General features: G+C 41.2%; 1 protein-coding gene across 1 annotated transcript in view; it reads left to right on the top strand.

Annotated features, from left to right (window-relative positions):
* The first annotated feature begins 3407 nt into the window (after positions 1-3407).
* Positions 3408-14054, top strand: part of LOC134650982 (dynein axonemal heavy chain 3) — a 94539-nt gene continuing 83892 nt past the window's right edge. The window contains exons 1-10 of the mRNA XM_063505948.1: positions 3408-3510; positions 4437-4550; positions 6093-6290; positions 7486-7627; positions 8303-8441; positions 9424-9599; positions 10426-10629; positions 11346-11582; positions 12237-12324; positions 13253-13460. Of these exons, the coding sequence (XP_063362018.1) occupies positions 3432-3510; positions 4437-4550; positions 6093-6290; positions 7486-7627; positions 8303-8441; positions 9424-9599; positions 10426-10629; positions 11346-11582; positions 12237-12324; positions 13253-13460 (1585 nt within the window). The 5' untranslated portion in view covers positions 3408-3431. The remainder of the gene's footprint in view (positions 3511-4436; positions 4551-6092; positions 6291-7485; positions 7628-8302; positions 8442-9423; positions 9600-10425; positions 10630-11345; positions 11583-12236; positions 12325-13252; positions 13461-14054) is intronic.

Below are 14054 nucleotides of genomic sequence, written 5' to 3'. Positions count from 1 at the left end.
CGCTTTCGGAGGAAACCAAAGCTTTACGTAGGAAGTGGCGCCCTCAATAATTTTCTACAATTTCTTGACAGATTATACTAATACGCTGTACAGTTAGGTCAGTTAGCATTTCTCCGAAATAATTAATTTTCGCTGAAAATACACGGGGGTCAAATCCGGAGCTCTAAGAGGTCCTTCATCACTTACTTGGTTTGATTCCTACTGAAAGTGATATCGTTTATATTTTAGAGTCGTTATTATTATGTTCCTTTATCCTTGGCGAAAACGCATAATGTATTATGTAAGACTGTTCCTTTTATATATTTTAGGTTGTAGATTTTTTTAAGGTCATATATTGTTTTGTTCAAGATCTCTAATAAATAATACAACAGTGATATGTGATAAGCATAATAAAATTAATAATCAATAGAGGCTTTTTAGATAGACACTTTTATAAATATCTAGCAAATTCAAAACTTGTATTAGATTTAATTTGGTTGTGAAAACTGCATAATTAAATTTTCATATCTTTAGACATGTTACTTCTTATGATGAAATAGTGATGTTGTGTTGTATTTTAATTATCTTAATTATGGTGCTATTGAATAAATTTATCAATTTACATATTTATACTAAAAATATAATATTGTTTTATTACAAAACCCACGCGGCTTTTCATAAGCTCTATCGTTGAATACAATTATAACTTAATTATATATTTAATACCATTATTATGGCAGAAGTACCGTGTTCAAAGACTAATTTTTCATAAGCTGCACTTTCACGTTAGATCATTGCATAAGAAATAAAATTAATGTAAGCAAAAATAAAATCTCGAGACGTCTACGCCATTTTAAGATGATTTTAAGCCTAAGGCAGAGGGAATATATTTCCCACAATGATTTTGAACTTTAATTCAAAGTCATGGGGCTCAATTTACGGTAACTTCAGATACCTTTATGCCTTTTAAAAGGTAAAGGTAGTAAGCCGAGGTATTCTTCAGAAAAATGCAGAAAAATGTTATTATAGTTGGTGAAACGAATTTGTCAGTAAATGAGAACAAAAAAATCTATACTCATCCTCTTCTTTTTGGTGCTAGTACTAGTACTAGTGTAAGACAAAGATAGTATGATTCACTCCGTCTATGTTTGAAATGAGACAGTCCTTTGACAAACTATATTATACATTTACTTTTTAATTTGTTACTGGTTGATAAAACCTAATTATCTTTGCCATAGCAACAAGCGGTTTCCATAGAGACGCGTCACTGACACGTTGACAACTTGTTATTTATTTTGTGTTCAGTTTTCCCCAATAATAAATAATAAATGGAATTCTAAGGAGCACAGGATTTTATAAGGTAAGCTATTTAAAATGCTAATTTAAATGGGCTTATAGTGCATGTCAGTGCTCAGTATTGAATTCCGTAACCACTACTACAAATAAAATAAAACTCCGATAACATTTACAAAGTCCACAGACCTGCTTTTTGCTAAATGACAAAGTACATAGGTACTCTCTCTATATCCATATTACTAATATTATAAATGCGAAAGTGTGTCTGTCTGTCTGTGTGTTACCTCTTCACGCTAAGCAGAACGATAAAATTTACTTTAAATTTGGCGTAAAGATAGTTTGAGTCCCGGGGAAAGACATAGGATAGTTTTTATGTCGGTACTGTCGGAAGACATCCCTAAAGAGGGTATGCTTGAAATGATTGCCATTAGATTTTATCCAGGCGCTGTACTTATTCTGCTGGTACTAATTCCGCGCAGACGAAGTCGCGGGCAAAAGCTAGTATTGCATAGTACCAGACGTTTTTAGGGTTCCGTACCCAAAGGGTAAAAACGGGACCCTATTACTAAGACTCCACTGTCCGTCCGTCCGTCCGTCCGTCCGTCCGTCCGTCCGTCTGTCACCAGGCTGTATCTCACGAACCGTGATAGCTAGACAGTTGAAATTTTCACAGATGATGTATTTCTGTTGCCGCTATAACAACAAATACTAAAAACAGAATAAAATAAAGATTTAAGTGGGGCTCCCATACAACAAACGTGATTTTTGACCGAAGTTAAGCAATGTCGGGCGGGGTCAGTACTTGGATGCAGGGATGTTGCGGATGCCGATTTTTTGACATCCGCGGATGCGGATGCGGATGCGGATTTTTTAAGGCTCACATCCGCGGATGCGGATGCGGATGCGGATGTCAAGATAGCACCATAAAAAACGTCAAATATTACATTTTAGTAATTTTTATTTCAAAATACCTGCCAAGTGCGAGTCGGACTCGCGTTCCAAGGGTTCCGTACATTAAGTCCCACTCACGCTTGACTGCTCATTTCTAATCATGGTCCTATAATATTACGGTCAGAGTTTCGCTTACAACACAACTGTGATTCCAACATCCACCTGTTTCATAGTATTTACGCGTGACACACACACATTGACAGCCCACATCCACCAGTTTGCCGTCAGATGAATCGAAACGTTATTGAAGTAAACATGTCGAAGAAAAATATAAAATATGCCGGCATGCGTAGTTAAATCCTGCTAGAATTGTACCGATCGAAAGAAAAAAAGTCACGGAATAACTTTTCATACTTAAGTTTATCAATTAGTACGTAAAATCACGATAATTTGTTGTTTTTAAATTATCAAACTGCAAAACAGGAGTGTGACCAGTAACATGAATAGGGTAATTTCCCGAAAGTAGGGTAATTGATACCCTTCTTATTAAATCATTATGTATTAAGAGATCGTTTAGGTAAATAGTTAAATTATTGATAGTGCATTTCAAACTAGGTCGGTATGGTAATTTCCCGATACTAAGGAGATTAGACGCTTACATGCATGTATGATAGTTAACGTTTGTTTGAATAATTGTTTTACCATTAGGGGAGAATTTGTGTTACATGGTAACACTTGTCTACACGCACACATTCAAACCGTCCGCCATTGCAGTGTCACAGTTTGTCTTAGGTGGCAGTCCGTCCGTAATATTCTAGGTCCATGCTTCTAATAGGTTTTTTGGTTACCGACTAAATTACCTAGCAGTCTAGCACTTACGCCGATGCTAAGACGTTTCTGTACCGACCTGTTCCACATCCGCATCCGCATTAAATCCGCATCAATTTTATGCGGATGCGGATGCGGATGCGGATGTTGAAAATAATGCGGAAGTTCCGCGGTTGCGGATGCGGATGCGGATGTTCGCAACATCCCTGCTTGGATGGGTGACCGTTTTTTTGCTTGTTTTGCTCTATTTTTTGTTGATGGTGCGGAACCCTCCGTGCGCGAGTCCGACTCGCACTTGGCCGGTTTTTTTTAGCAGTGAAATGGCAAGCGGCGACCGTAAGCGCAAGGCCTTGAACGCCCGACTGGTGCCCGTAGACGCGGAGCCATGTCCGCCACGTTTCGTGACTCCTGCGCGGACACAGCCCGGCTTGCCGTGGATGCCGCGAGCTGGTCGCCACTCCGAGTTGGATAAGGACAGCGTACTGCTTAGCGCGGCTAAGAATTACTACCCTGAAGGTATGTTCAGCACCTTTAGGCTACAACTGCCGGCCACCTGGCGCGTCAGCGCGTCACCCAGCTTGAGGTGCATGCATCGCGTTCTCTTACATGTATACTAATAAGTACCTTTAGACTAGGTATAACCAGGCGTGTCTCACTCCGCGATTTCGTCGCTTTGCTACAGGTAGCTAAAAGTACATCCGTTCGGCCCCAATTTTGGGGAAAGCCATAAGCCGCGCGTGGCGCTGTCGCCACCTAGCGGCCATATCTGTGCTGATCGTAATAGACGCGTTTTGTTACAGAGTGAGTCTTCTGTACTTAGTACTATTATTTATTCTGTGGTATAATTATAAAAAAACAGCTGCCAGCTTCTTGAAATTTTCTTTGTATTTGTTGCCAAGACATGATTACAAGCCTTATCTATAGTGTTTCTTTGATACTTTGTCTGCTATGACTAATGAAAGTATGTACTGTACAGTAGAATAAACGGATTCTACTGTAGTTTCAGATACTTAAAGCATCTAGCAAATCTTGTCAGTAGAAAAAGGCGGCAATTTGGAAAAATCGCGCGAAAGGAACACTACGTTTGAATTGATCAAAAATCGCGTGTAATATAAATCCGTGGAACCAACGTGGAACTGTTTTGTTTTTCATTTCATCGTTATCGATGTACATTGCTGATTTTTGTTCGTTTCCTAGGGATACCATACTTTAGTTTGCTTTACATTGCTACTGACACATCCAGCTTGACAGACTCATCATCAGGACTTTAACATCTTGACAGATGATTTATGCAGCGTAATATATATAAGCGACGAACAACGTCTCTCGTGGCTGTATAAGCCAATGCGGGACCGGCACTTGCGACCGGCGCGACCGCATTTGTGGCAGCATAGTAAGATGTTGACAGACTATACATATATGTTTAAAATTATTATGTGCAGGTGAAAGTGAAGGTGGCTGCAGCGAATTCCCGCCCTTAATGCAAAGGAAGTCCTGGACGCGCGGTGTGCCGTACCGAGACAGCTACGATCACGTCAAGCCTGTGGATTCTGCTGGCAAGTACACTTGAGTACACGTACACACACTTGAGTAGCCAAGAAAATATTTCTAAAGGGTCAACAACGCGCATGTGACATCTGAAGTTGCATGCATGTAAGTTCACGAGTGAGTATTCGCATCGTCTCACTCGCTCACTCGCTCGTCTCGCTCGCTCGCTCGTCGGCTCATTCGAGTGAGTGAGTTCATTCAAATAATATATGTACATAATAATGTATAATAATAATGTGAGCCTATATGCGTCCCACTGCTGGGCACAGGCCTCCTCTCATGCGCGAGAGGGCTCGGGCTATAGTCCCCACGCTAGCCCAATGCGGATTGGGGACTTCACATACACCTTTGAATTCCTTCGCAAATGTATGCAGGTTTCCTCACGATGTTTTCCTTCACCGAAAAGCTAGTGGTAAATATCAAATGATATTTCGTACATAAGTTTCGAAAAACTCATTGGTACGAGCCAGGATTTGAATCCGCGACCTCCAGATTGAAAGTCGGACGTCATATCCACTCGGCCACCACCGCTTCTACATACATTAACATATGTACATAGTTCATTTAAATCACTCACTTGTGAAAGACACATTTTTAGGGTTCCGTAGCCAAATGGCAAAAAACGGAACCCTTATAGATTCGTCATGTCTGTCTGTCTGTCTGTCCGTCTGTCCGTCTGTCTGTCCGTCCGTATGTCACAGCCACTTTTCTCCGAAACTATAAGAACTATACTGTTGAAACTTGGTAAGTAGATGTATTCTGTGAACCGCATTAAGATTTTCACACAAAAATAGAAAAAAAACAATAAATTTTTGGGGTTCCCCATACTTCAAACTGAAACTCAAAAATTTTTTTTTCATCAAACCCATACGTGTGGGGTATCTATGGATAGGTCTTCAAAAATGATATTGAGGTTTCTAATATCATTTTTTTCTAAACTGAATAGTTTGCGCGAGAGACACTTCCAAAGTGGTAAAATGTGTGCCCCCCCCCTGTAACTTCTAAAATAAGAGAATGATAAAACTAAAAAAAATATATGATGTACATTACCATGTAAACTTCCACCGAAAATTGGTTTGAACGAGATCTAGTAAGTAGTTTTTTTTTTATACGTCTTAAATCGCCTAAATACGGAACCCTTCATGGGCGAGTCCGACTCGCACTTGGCCGCTTTTTTTTTTATTAAAAATGGGCCACAGACTAGCCGAGGCGAAGACGTGGCCTACGATGGAGCGAGTCTGCCCAGAAGGTGCCTGTTCACCCTTGATTTGAAGGTTGCCGGGTTATATGAGCTCGGAAATATTGACGCCGGCAAGGAATTCCATTCCTTGGCAGTGCGCATAAGGAAAGAGGAAGCAAAGCGCTTCGTGCGGATTCGTGGAATATCTACCAAGTAAGGATGGAAACCGGCCGTGCGTCTAAAAGTCCGATGGTAGAATGGGGACGGTGGAATAAGCTCGTGTAGCTCTTGAGCACACTCCCCGAAGTGCAATCTGTAGAACACCGATAGACTGGTGACATGTCTAATTATTAATTATACTATAATGTAGGTAACTGCTACACCCCGGCGTCGAAGACCATGCGGGTAATAAACATGCCCCCAAAACGGCGGGCGCCCCCCATCCTCTACGGGCCGCTCGGGCCCCGCGGGGAGATCCAGTTCCCGCCGCTGAAGCCCTACGCCGAGCGGGTGAGGGAGAAGGAAGAAGCGGAGAGAAAGGAAAGGGAGAAGGGGAAATTGCAGAAAGGTACATGTTGTTTACTATGCCTTTATAGCTTTACACAATACGATTTGACGACCGGTCTGGCCTAGTGGGTAGTGGCCCTGCCTGTGAAGCCGCGGTCCTGGGTTCGAATCCCAGTAAGGGCATTTATTTGTGCGATGAGCACAGATATTTGTTCCTGAGTCATGGTTGTTTTCTATGTATTTAAGTATTTGTATATTATATATATCGTTGTCTGAGTACCCACAACACAAGCTTTCTTGAGCTTACCGTGGGGCTTAGTCAATTTGTGTAATAATGTCCTATAATATTTATTATTTATTATTATTATTATTTATTACAATAGGGAATATACTGCAATGTTTTGCCGCCAGAGAGCAGCACTAGTGACTTTAGTATACCATAGGGTAACATACTGTACCTTAAACTGTTTTTTGACAAGTTTTCACAGACAATCAAATATGACATTGATACATCAAGGCGGTTTGTTTACAAAGGGCCCTTCCGGGAAACGCGAAATTTAAACTCAGCTATCTGCCTCTTTATCGCTCGAATATGCAAGAGTGATAGGTTAGATAACCAAAATTTTGACTCTCTCGTTTGCGGTAGATCCTTAGATTGTGACTTATTTTGGGACGCAGAATTTCGCGTAATATTCCCTATTATAAAGGTTACTACAGTCCGTCTCTCAGAATGACCTTCGCATTTTAGAAAGATACATAGGTAACGGCGGTAACACGCGAAGGTGATACTGCTGTTTTGCTTTCAATCAGTAAGACACTGTCATTTTCTAATACGCAATTACGTCCGAATTTACCCGAAAAACGAAGGTCATTCTGAGAGTTATTATTACGGCGATAGGACACTTAAGAAACGGTTACCCTATTTACTGAATACTTTTCCCGCGGACATAGTAAAAGAGCCCAAAAAGACTAAATTAAAAAACAGTCTTAAAATGTATCTCTTGAATACTCCATAGGGGAATGTGTTGCCCTATAGATAGAGTATTAATGAAATACCTACTTAACTATTATGGCTTATAATATAAATTTATTTAAGTATAGAATAGTGAGACTCCACAGTCAAACACATGTAGTTTTGTGGAGCTATGTCCTTAACAAAAAAGTTGTAACTTTTGTGCAATAAATAACTAAAATAAAATAAATAATAGTTAACGGACTGTACCCTACTGGAAAAAAAATCTCATACTTCCACACAGGACTAGTGCTACTCGAGGACCTGGTCTCCGGTGCCTATAACAGAAGGAAAGAGGCTGAAGAAGAAGCCAGGCGACGGAAGAGGGAGAAGAGAAGACGGGAGAAGGAGGCCGCAGAAGCAGCAGCTAAAATCGCTTTGAAAAAGTACCGAGTTTAAAGTCTTCTATACTGTCTTTTTAGGGTTCCGTAGCCAAAAGGTAAAAAACGGGATCCTATTACTAAGACTTCGCTGTCCGTCCGTCCGTCTGTCACCAGGCTGTATCTCATGAACCGCGATAGCTAGACAGTTGAAATTTTCACAAATGATGTATCTCTCTTGCCGCTATAACAACAAATACTAAAAATAAAATAAAATAAATATTTAAGGGGGGCTCCCATACAACAAACACGATTTTTTTGCTCTATTTTTTGTTGATGGTGCGGAACCCTCCGTGCGCGAGTCCGACTCGCACTTGGCCGGTTTTTTTTACTCCCGACGTAAAAAGTGGGGTGTTATAATATTTGACGCCATTAAATTGTTTGTCTGTCCGGATGAATCGATTTCGATGCGGTTTTTTTTACGTGAAAGCGAGTTTCCTTGCGGTGCTTAGCTATGATCGATAGAAATCGATCCTGCATTTTGAAGAATATCAGCTCTTTTCCAAAATAAAATTTTAGTAAATGATCCTATGTCGTATTACTAATTGAAATTAATTCAACTCGTAATTACTTAAAAAAAACGAATAGGTATTTACTAGTACTGTAAAATGTTATATAGGCTATATAGCGTAGGGGGATTTTTAAAGTTAGAGACATTATTAACAATTGTTTTTCTTATAGGCATTTAGCAAAATTAGAATTCGAGGTTCCCAGAGACCCGGACGATCAAAAATGTGAAATGCTGAGAATAACCGAAGAAGAGCACTACAGATACATACATCCTAAGGATTTAGAGAGAATCAATTACTACTTGACCACGGTACATTGTGTTTGTTAGTCCACCCTGGTACAGTCGCCATCAGATATATCCAAGCGGCTGAGGCGCTCACAAATATCTGAACACGCCTCTATGATATATGGCCGCTCCGATATATCTGATGGTGTGTGTGGGCAAACATCGCACTCCAGGGGTGGTTTAATTGCGGGCACATCAATTTATCAGGGATCCCAAAGGGTAAAAACGGGACCCTATTACTAAGACCACTGTCCGTCTGTCCGTCTGTATGTCCGTTCGTCTGTCTGTCTGTCCCCAGGCTGTATCTCATGAACCGTGATACAGACATACTAGACTAGACAGTCTAAAAAAAAACTAGACAGTTGAAATTTTCACAGATTATGTATTTCTGTTGCCGCTATAACAACAAGTACTAAATAAAAAGTACGGAACCCTCGGTGGGAGAGTCCGATTCGCACTTGTTCGATTTTATATTAGTAAGGTTTACAAAACATCGTGCGCGGTTTATGTTGACGCTTACGCCTAAGTACTGGTACGAGAGAGTTCATTGTCTATGTGTAATGTGTAAGTAATTTTATTGAAATCATTTTCTACTGGAATTGGGGATCATGTATGTCTCTTTAAACCGGGATTTTCATTGACGTATATCTCAGGACTGGCCTTACGGGCAGTAAGAAAGAATGGGGCATGAATGAGGCCAGTACGGCGGTGTGACACCGCTACAACGCGATTCGTTGATGAGTTCGCATCACGCGCGCGATTGGTCGCAACTATTAGCTGCGTTAGACTGCACGATTGACTCGAATTCGTGAGTGACACCACTGAACTAGTACTATTTTTAGTGCCCGTAAGGCCCGTCATGAGATATATGTCAATCGGAATGATACAATGCTGAACTTGGGAGAAGAACGTATTTTGAAACAACCGAAAGTACATACATATTGGATTTTACTCTCTTTGCATCAGCTAGAGCCTATTGACAACTCGTATCTTCTTTCTCTTTCAGTCTCTTAATGGGAAACACCTACCAGACTTTCCCCAGGACCTATACTTAAGGGCGAAGGCGACAGTAGATAAACAAACAGCACACATCAAGAGGAGGTTGCTGATTCTGACGTACCAGGCCTGTGTGAGGCAAAGCTTGGCTGATATAAACGAGTTTTTTCTATGGGCTATGAAAAGGTATGAATATTATTGAGATCGAAAGTTTCAATGACTTCCATTTCGTGACTTCAATGTTGTTATGTTATCTGTTGTTTTCTTTTATTTATTTATTTTTGGTCACGAATAAACGCTCTCTACTCTACTCTACTCTGCTCAATAGGTATTCCTACTAGTCAAATCAGTTACCTTTTTAGAACTGTCAAAACGATTTGCTATAATATGGAATGTAGGTATATGAAACATTACATCGTGACGTCACGGTAAACTCACCTACTTTTTATATTTCTATCCGATTTATTAAATAGAACTTGTGTTTAAAAATAACTCCTAGATCTGTGTTTTTCTAATAATTATCTGGTGCTTTATTTCATGCATGGTGTAAAATAATTTATTTTAAATGCAGTATAATACCCTATTGTATTTTGGATATGGTACTGCGGTGTACACTATTTTTACACAAAGCTCTCTGAGACTCTTTTCCAAATCCCGATATTTTCCTAGTACGGCCATCAAGGATATATTAGGTACTTAGGTATGGATACTCTCTGGATAATACAATACAATTGGCCGAATCACCTGATTTCTATAACAACCATAATTATAAACCAATTTCAAAGCCACTGGACTAATACAAAGTTTTTTTTTCGATAATAGGCTTGGCCGGTCGAAGTATATAGCAGATGGCGTCATCATAGCTTGCCCTGTCGATCCCTAGAATTGTGTCAAATTTTTGTTTTTTTAATGCCTTTAAGCCAAATCTCATAGAAAAAGGGGCAAGCTATGATGGCGCCATCTATGCAAACCTTTGACAACCAACCCCATTTCCTCAAAATCCAATTTTCAGATGCATCCTCTCCTACATCTTGGAGGACCCAGCGGAGCGCGAACGCCTGCACATAGCCTTCCTGCCGCCATTGTGGCCGACGTGCGTCATCCGCGCACCCATGCCCTGGCACACGGATTACGTGCGCGCTAAGCAGGCCATCTTCTTCCGCTACTATGAAGGCAACCCCGTGCTTATAGAGCTGAGGAGGATGTGGCAAGACAGGTCGGCTAATTTGATACGTACATACGTATAGGCAATACCTATAGGCATAATTTATTTCTTAATAAAATAAAAAATACACAGCAATATTCATTAGGTACTTAGACATATTTTGTCGCCAAACTGCATGACAGTTTGTTGGCGAACGGTAGGACTCGACATTCTTTGCATCCTTAATTTACTTAAGTGTAAGTAAGCGTTGCCGAATGTGCAAATAAAGTTCTCTCGCATGATTTTATTCGTTGACATGAAACATCTTTTTTCTCTCGCGTGTATAGAAAGTGATAGGCTGATAGAAAATGTTTGCAAAGCATCACGCTTTCCTCAAAACTCACGCGCATTAAAGTGCCTACAGGTGTTGAAGCGCTCATAAAACCCGTTTACAGTGCATATACTTTCCCGAAGTAGTGCGGGAAATAGCACTTTCCGTGCGTATGTCGAAAGTTTAAAGTGCCATGCATTTGTACTGTAAAACGTTGTATGATACTCGTGCGAATAGGTAATTCGCAACTCGTGTCGATTTAAAACACTCCCGTCGGTCGTGTTTTAATTTATCGGCACTCGTTTCGAATTTCCTCTTTTACGCACCTGTATCGTAAATAACTATTCCCAATTCATGCCTATTGTCAACACGTTTCCTCCAGCTCATGAAGGCTACAACTAGACTACTTTTGAGGTGCCGCCTCTGATACCTACCTATTGACCCCGTTTTCCTGCAGGTACCAGAACATGTTGATCTGCGACATGAACAAGATGCAAGAGGGTCTCCCTTTCCCCCAATACCCGCACGAGTTCACGGAGCGCCTGCAGAAGTTGTGCGAAGCCGCTCGGTCAGAGCTCCTGGATAACTGGCTGATTGATGTGGCCGATACCATGATTAAGATGAGGCATCACTGGGCCGTTTATGTGGCGAAGAAAAAGAAGGAGTCTACGTTCCAAGTGGAACGGTTTTTTGAGTATGTTTCTCATCATCATCTCTTCCTCGCGTTGTCCCGGAATTTGGCCGCTCATGGGAGCCTGGGGTCCGCTTGGCAACTAATCCCAGGAATTGACGTGGGTACTAGTTTTTACGAAAGCGACTGCCATCTGACTTTCCAACACAGGGGCACACAGCGGTAAACTAGGCCTTATTGGGATTAGTCCGGTTTCCTCACCATGTTTTCCTCCGCCGAAAAGAGACTGGTACCTGGTACCTAAATATCGAATGATATTTCGTACCTACATTATAAGTTCCGAAAAAGTTATTGGTACGAGCCGGGGTTTGTTTTGGGGGCCGCTAGCGGTAAGAGCATGCGACTGCGTGGTTTTTGAGTATGTTTCTATTGTTTTCTTTTTTGATTTACGAAAAACATTCTTGAAAACAAACTATTTAATATGTCTTTAGCAGGTCTTGATATGGAATAGAACAAACATTCTTGAAAACAAACGATTTAATATTATGTCTTTAGCAGGTCTTGATATGGAATAAAAAAAGGTTACAATCTGTTCCCCATTCCATTCTATCTCTCGTTCATTCTTGTTTTCCATTTCATCTCCGAAAACTCTGCCGACAAGCAAAATGTATGGTTTAAAGAATTATTATCGATCTTATTTGAATTTCGTAATTTCAGATGCATCCACGGATTGATGTCGAAGCAAGTTCGGGATTTAGTGGAGCGGAGTGTTTATCATTTTGCTGAGTATTTCTCGTATCATTTCGTAAGTTTGTACCTATTTTAATAACAAAACTTCCGTGAGACAAAGACATATTAAATATATTAAAAACGGGTCACTCACGTATTTTAAGTCGAAAAACGCTCGACATGTTTCACTTCGTACCGAGAAGTGTCATCAGAAGTCTGCGCCGGTCCGTCACCGTAAAAGCAAGCTCCTGATGACACTACTCGGTACGAAGTGAAACATGTCGAGCGTTTTTGTACCTATTCTTTTTATACGTGTTTAAATTAGCATTTTCTTGAAACCAACAGTTAAAATACCCACAATAAGTCACAATCTAAGGGTCTACCGCAAACGAGAGAGTCGACATTTTGTTATCTAACCTTTGTAAACAAACCGCCTTGATGTATCAATGTCATATTTTATTGTCTGTGAAAACTTGTCAAATAGTAGTTTATGCAACAGTGATATAATAAGGGTTCTTACGAGACGTAGTCGAGTTTTGTAAAAAAAGACCCGAGAATTTTAAGAACCAATTATGAGCTGTTGCATACATTACTTTTTCTATGACAGCTGCACCCGACACAAAACAGTTGAGACTAAGAAAATGTGTTACTTTGTATGAATTATTATGCACACAGCAAAAAAAAAATTATTGTAAATGAAAACACCTCTTTCAATCAAGATGATCGGAAGTTGAATCTTTAAAAAAAATAAAGCAGTTGTATTATACTCATAAGATGACTGCTAGCAGTCATCTTATGAGCCTATAGACAAATCATTCAAATGACATTGCTTTAGATATCACTGTCAGTCATTTAATTGACACATTTAAGTGCTGGAGTAGAAAAAAACAGTTTAAAGCACAGTATGTATAAGTTACTCTATGGTTTACGAAAGGCTAGTGCTGCACTCTGGCGGCAAAACATTGCAGTAATACTCCCTATTGACACCTAATATTACCATCCAGGAGGGCAACGATTACGGCGAGGAATACCGCGACTACACATTCATAAAGCGGCCACTTCTACGAATAAGGGCCATCGCACACCCCGGCACCACCAGCATCACCTTCGAGCCCCCGCTGGAACAGATGTGGGTCCAGATCACCAAGTGGTTCCAGTGCATCATCAACGTGGGCAGCCAGCTGCCGAGCGTGGACGCCATGATGTACCCTGGTATCTTATCTCATGTTGTTCGGGGGCCCTTGTGTATACACTTCGACCCCATCGCACACCCCAGCACCACCAGCATCACCTTCGAGCCGCAGCTGGAACAGATGTGGGTCCAGATCACCAAGTGGTTCCAGTGCATCATCAACGTGGGCAGCCAGCTGCCGAGCGTGGACGCCATGATGTACCCTGGTATCTTATCTTATGTTGTTCGGGGGCCCTTGTGTATACACTTCGACCCCATCGCACACCCCGGCACCACCAGCATCACCTTCGAGCCCCCGCTGGAACAGATGTGGGTCCAGATCACCAAGTGGTTCCAGTGCATCATCAACGTGGGCAGCCAGCTGCCGAGCGTGGACGCCATGATGTACCCTGGTATCTTATCTCATGTTGTTCGGGGGCCCTTGTGTATACACTTCGACCCCATCGCACACCCCGGCACCACCAGCATCACCTTCGAGCCGCCGCTGGAACAGATGTGGGTCCAGATCACCAAGTGGTTCCAGTGCATCATCAACGTGGGCAGCCAGCTGCCGAGCGTGGACGCCATGATGTACCCTGGTATCTTATCTTATGTTGTTCGGGGGCCCTTGTGTA

Source organism: Cydia amplana, chromosome 9, assembly GCF_948474715.1.
Source record: "Cydia amplana chromosome 9, ilCydAmpl1.1, whole genome shotgun sequence".
NCBI classification, from domain to species: domain Eukaryota; kingdom Metazoa; phylum Arthropoda; class Insecta; order Lepidoptera; family Tortricidae; genus Cydia; species Cydia amplana.
This window is presented reverse-complemented; position numbering and strand designations above follow the sequence as displayed.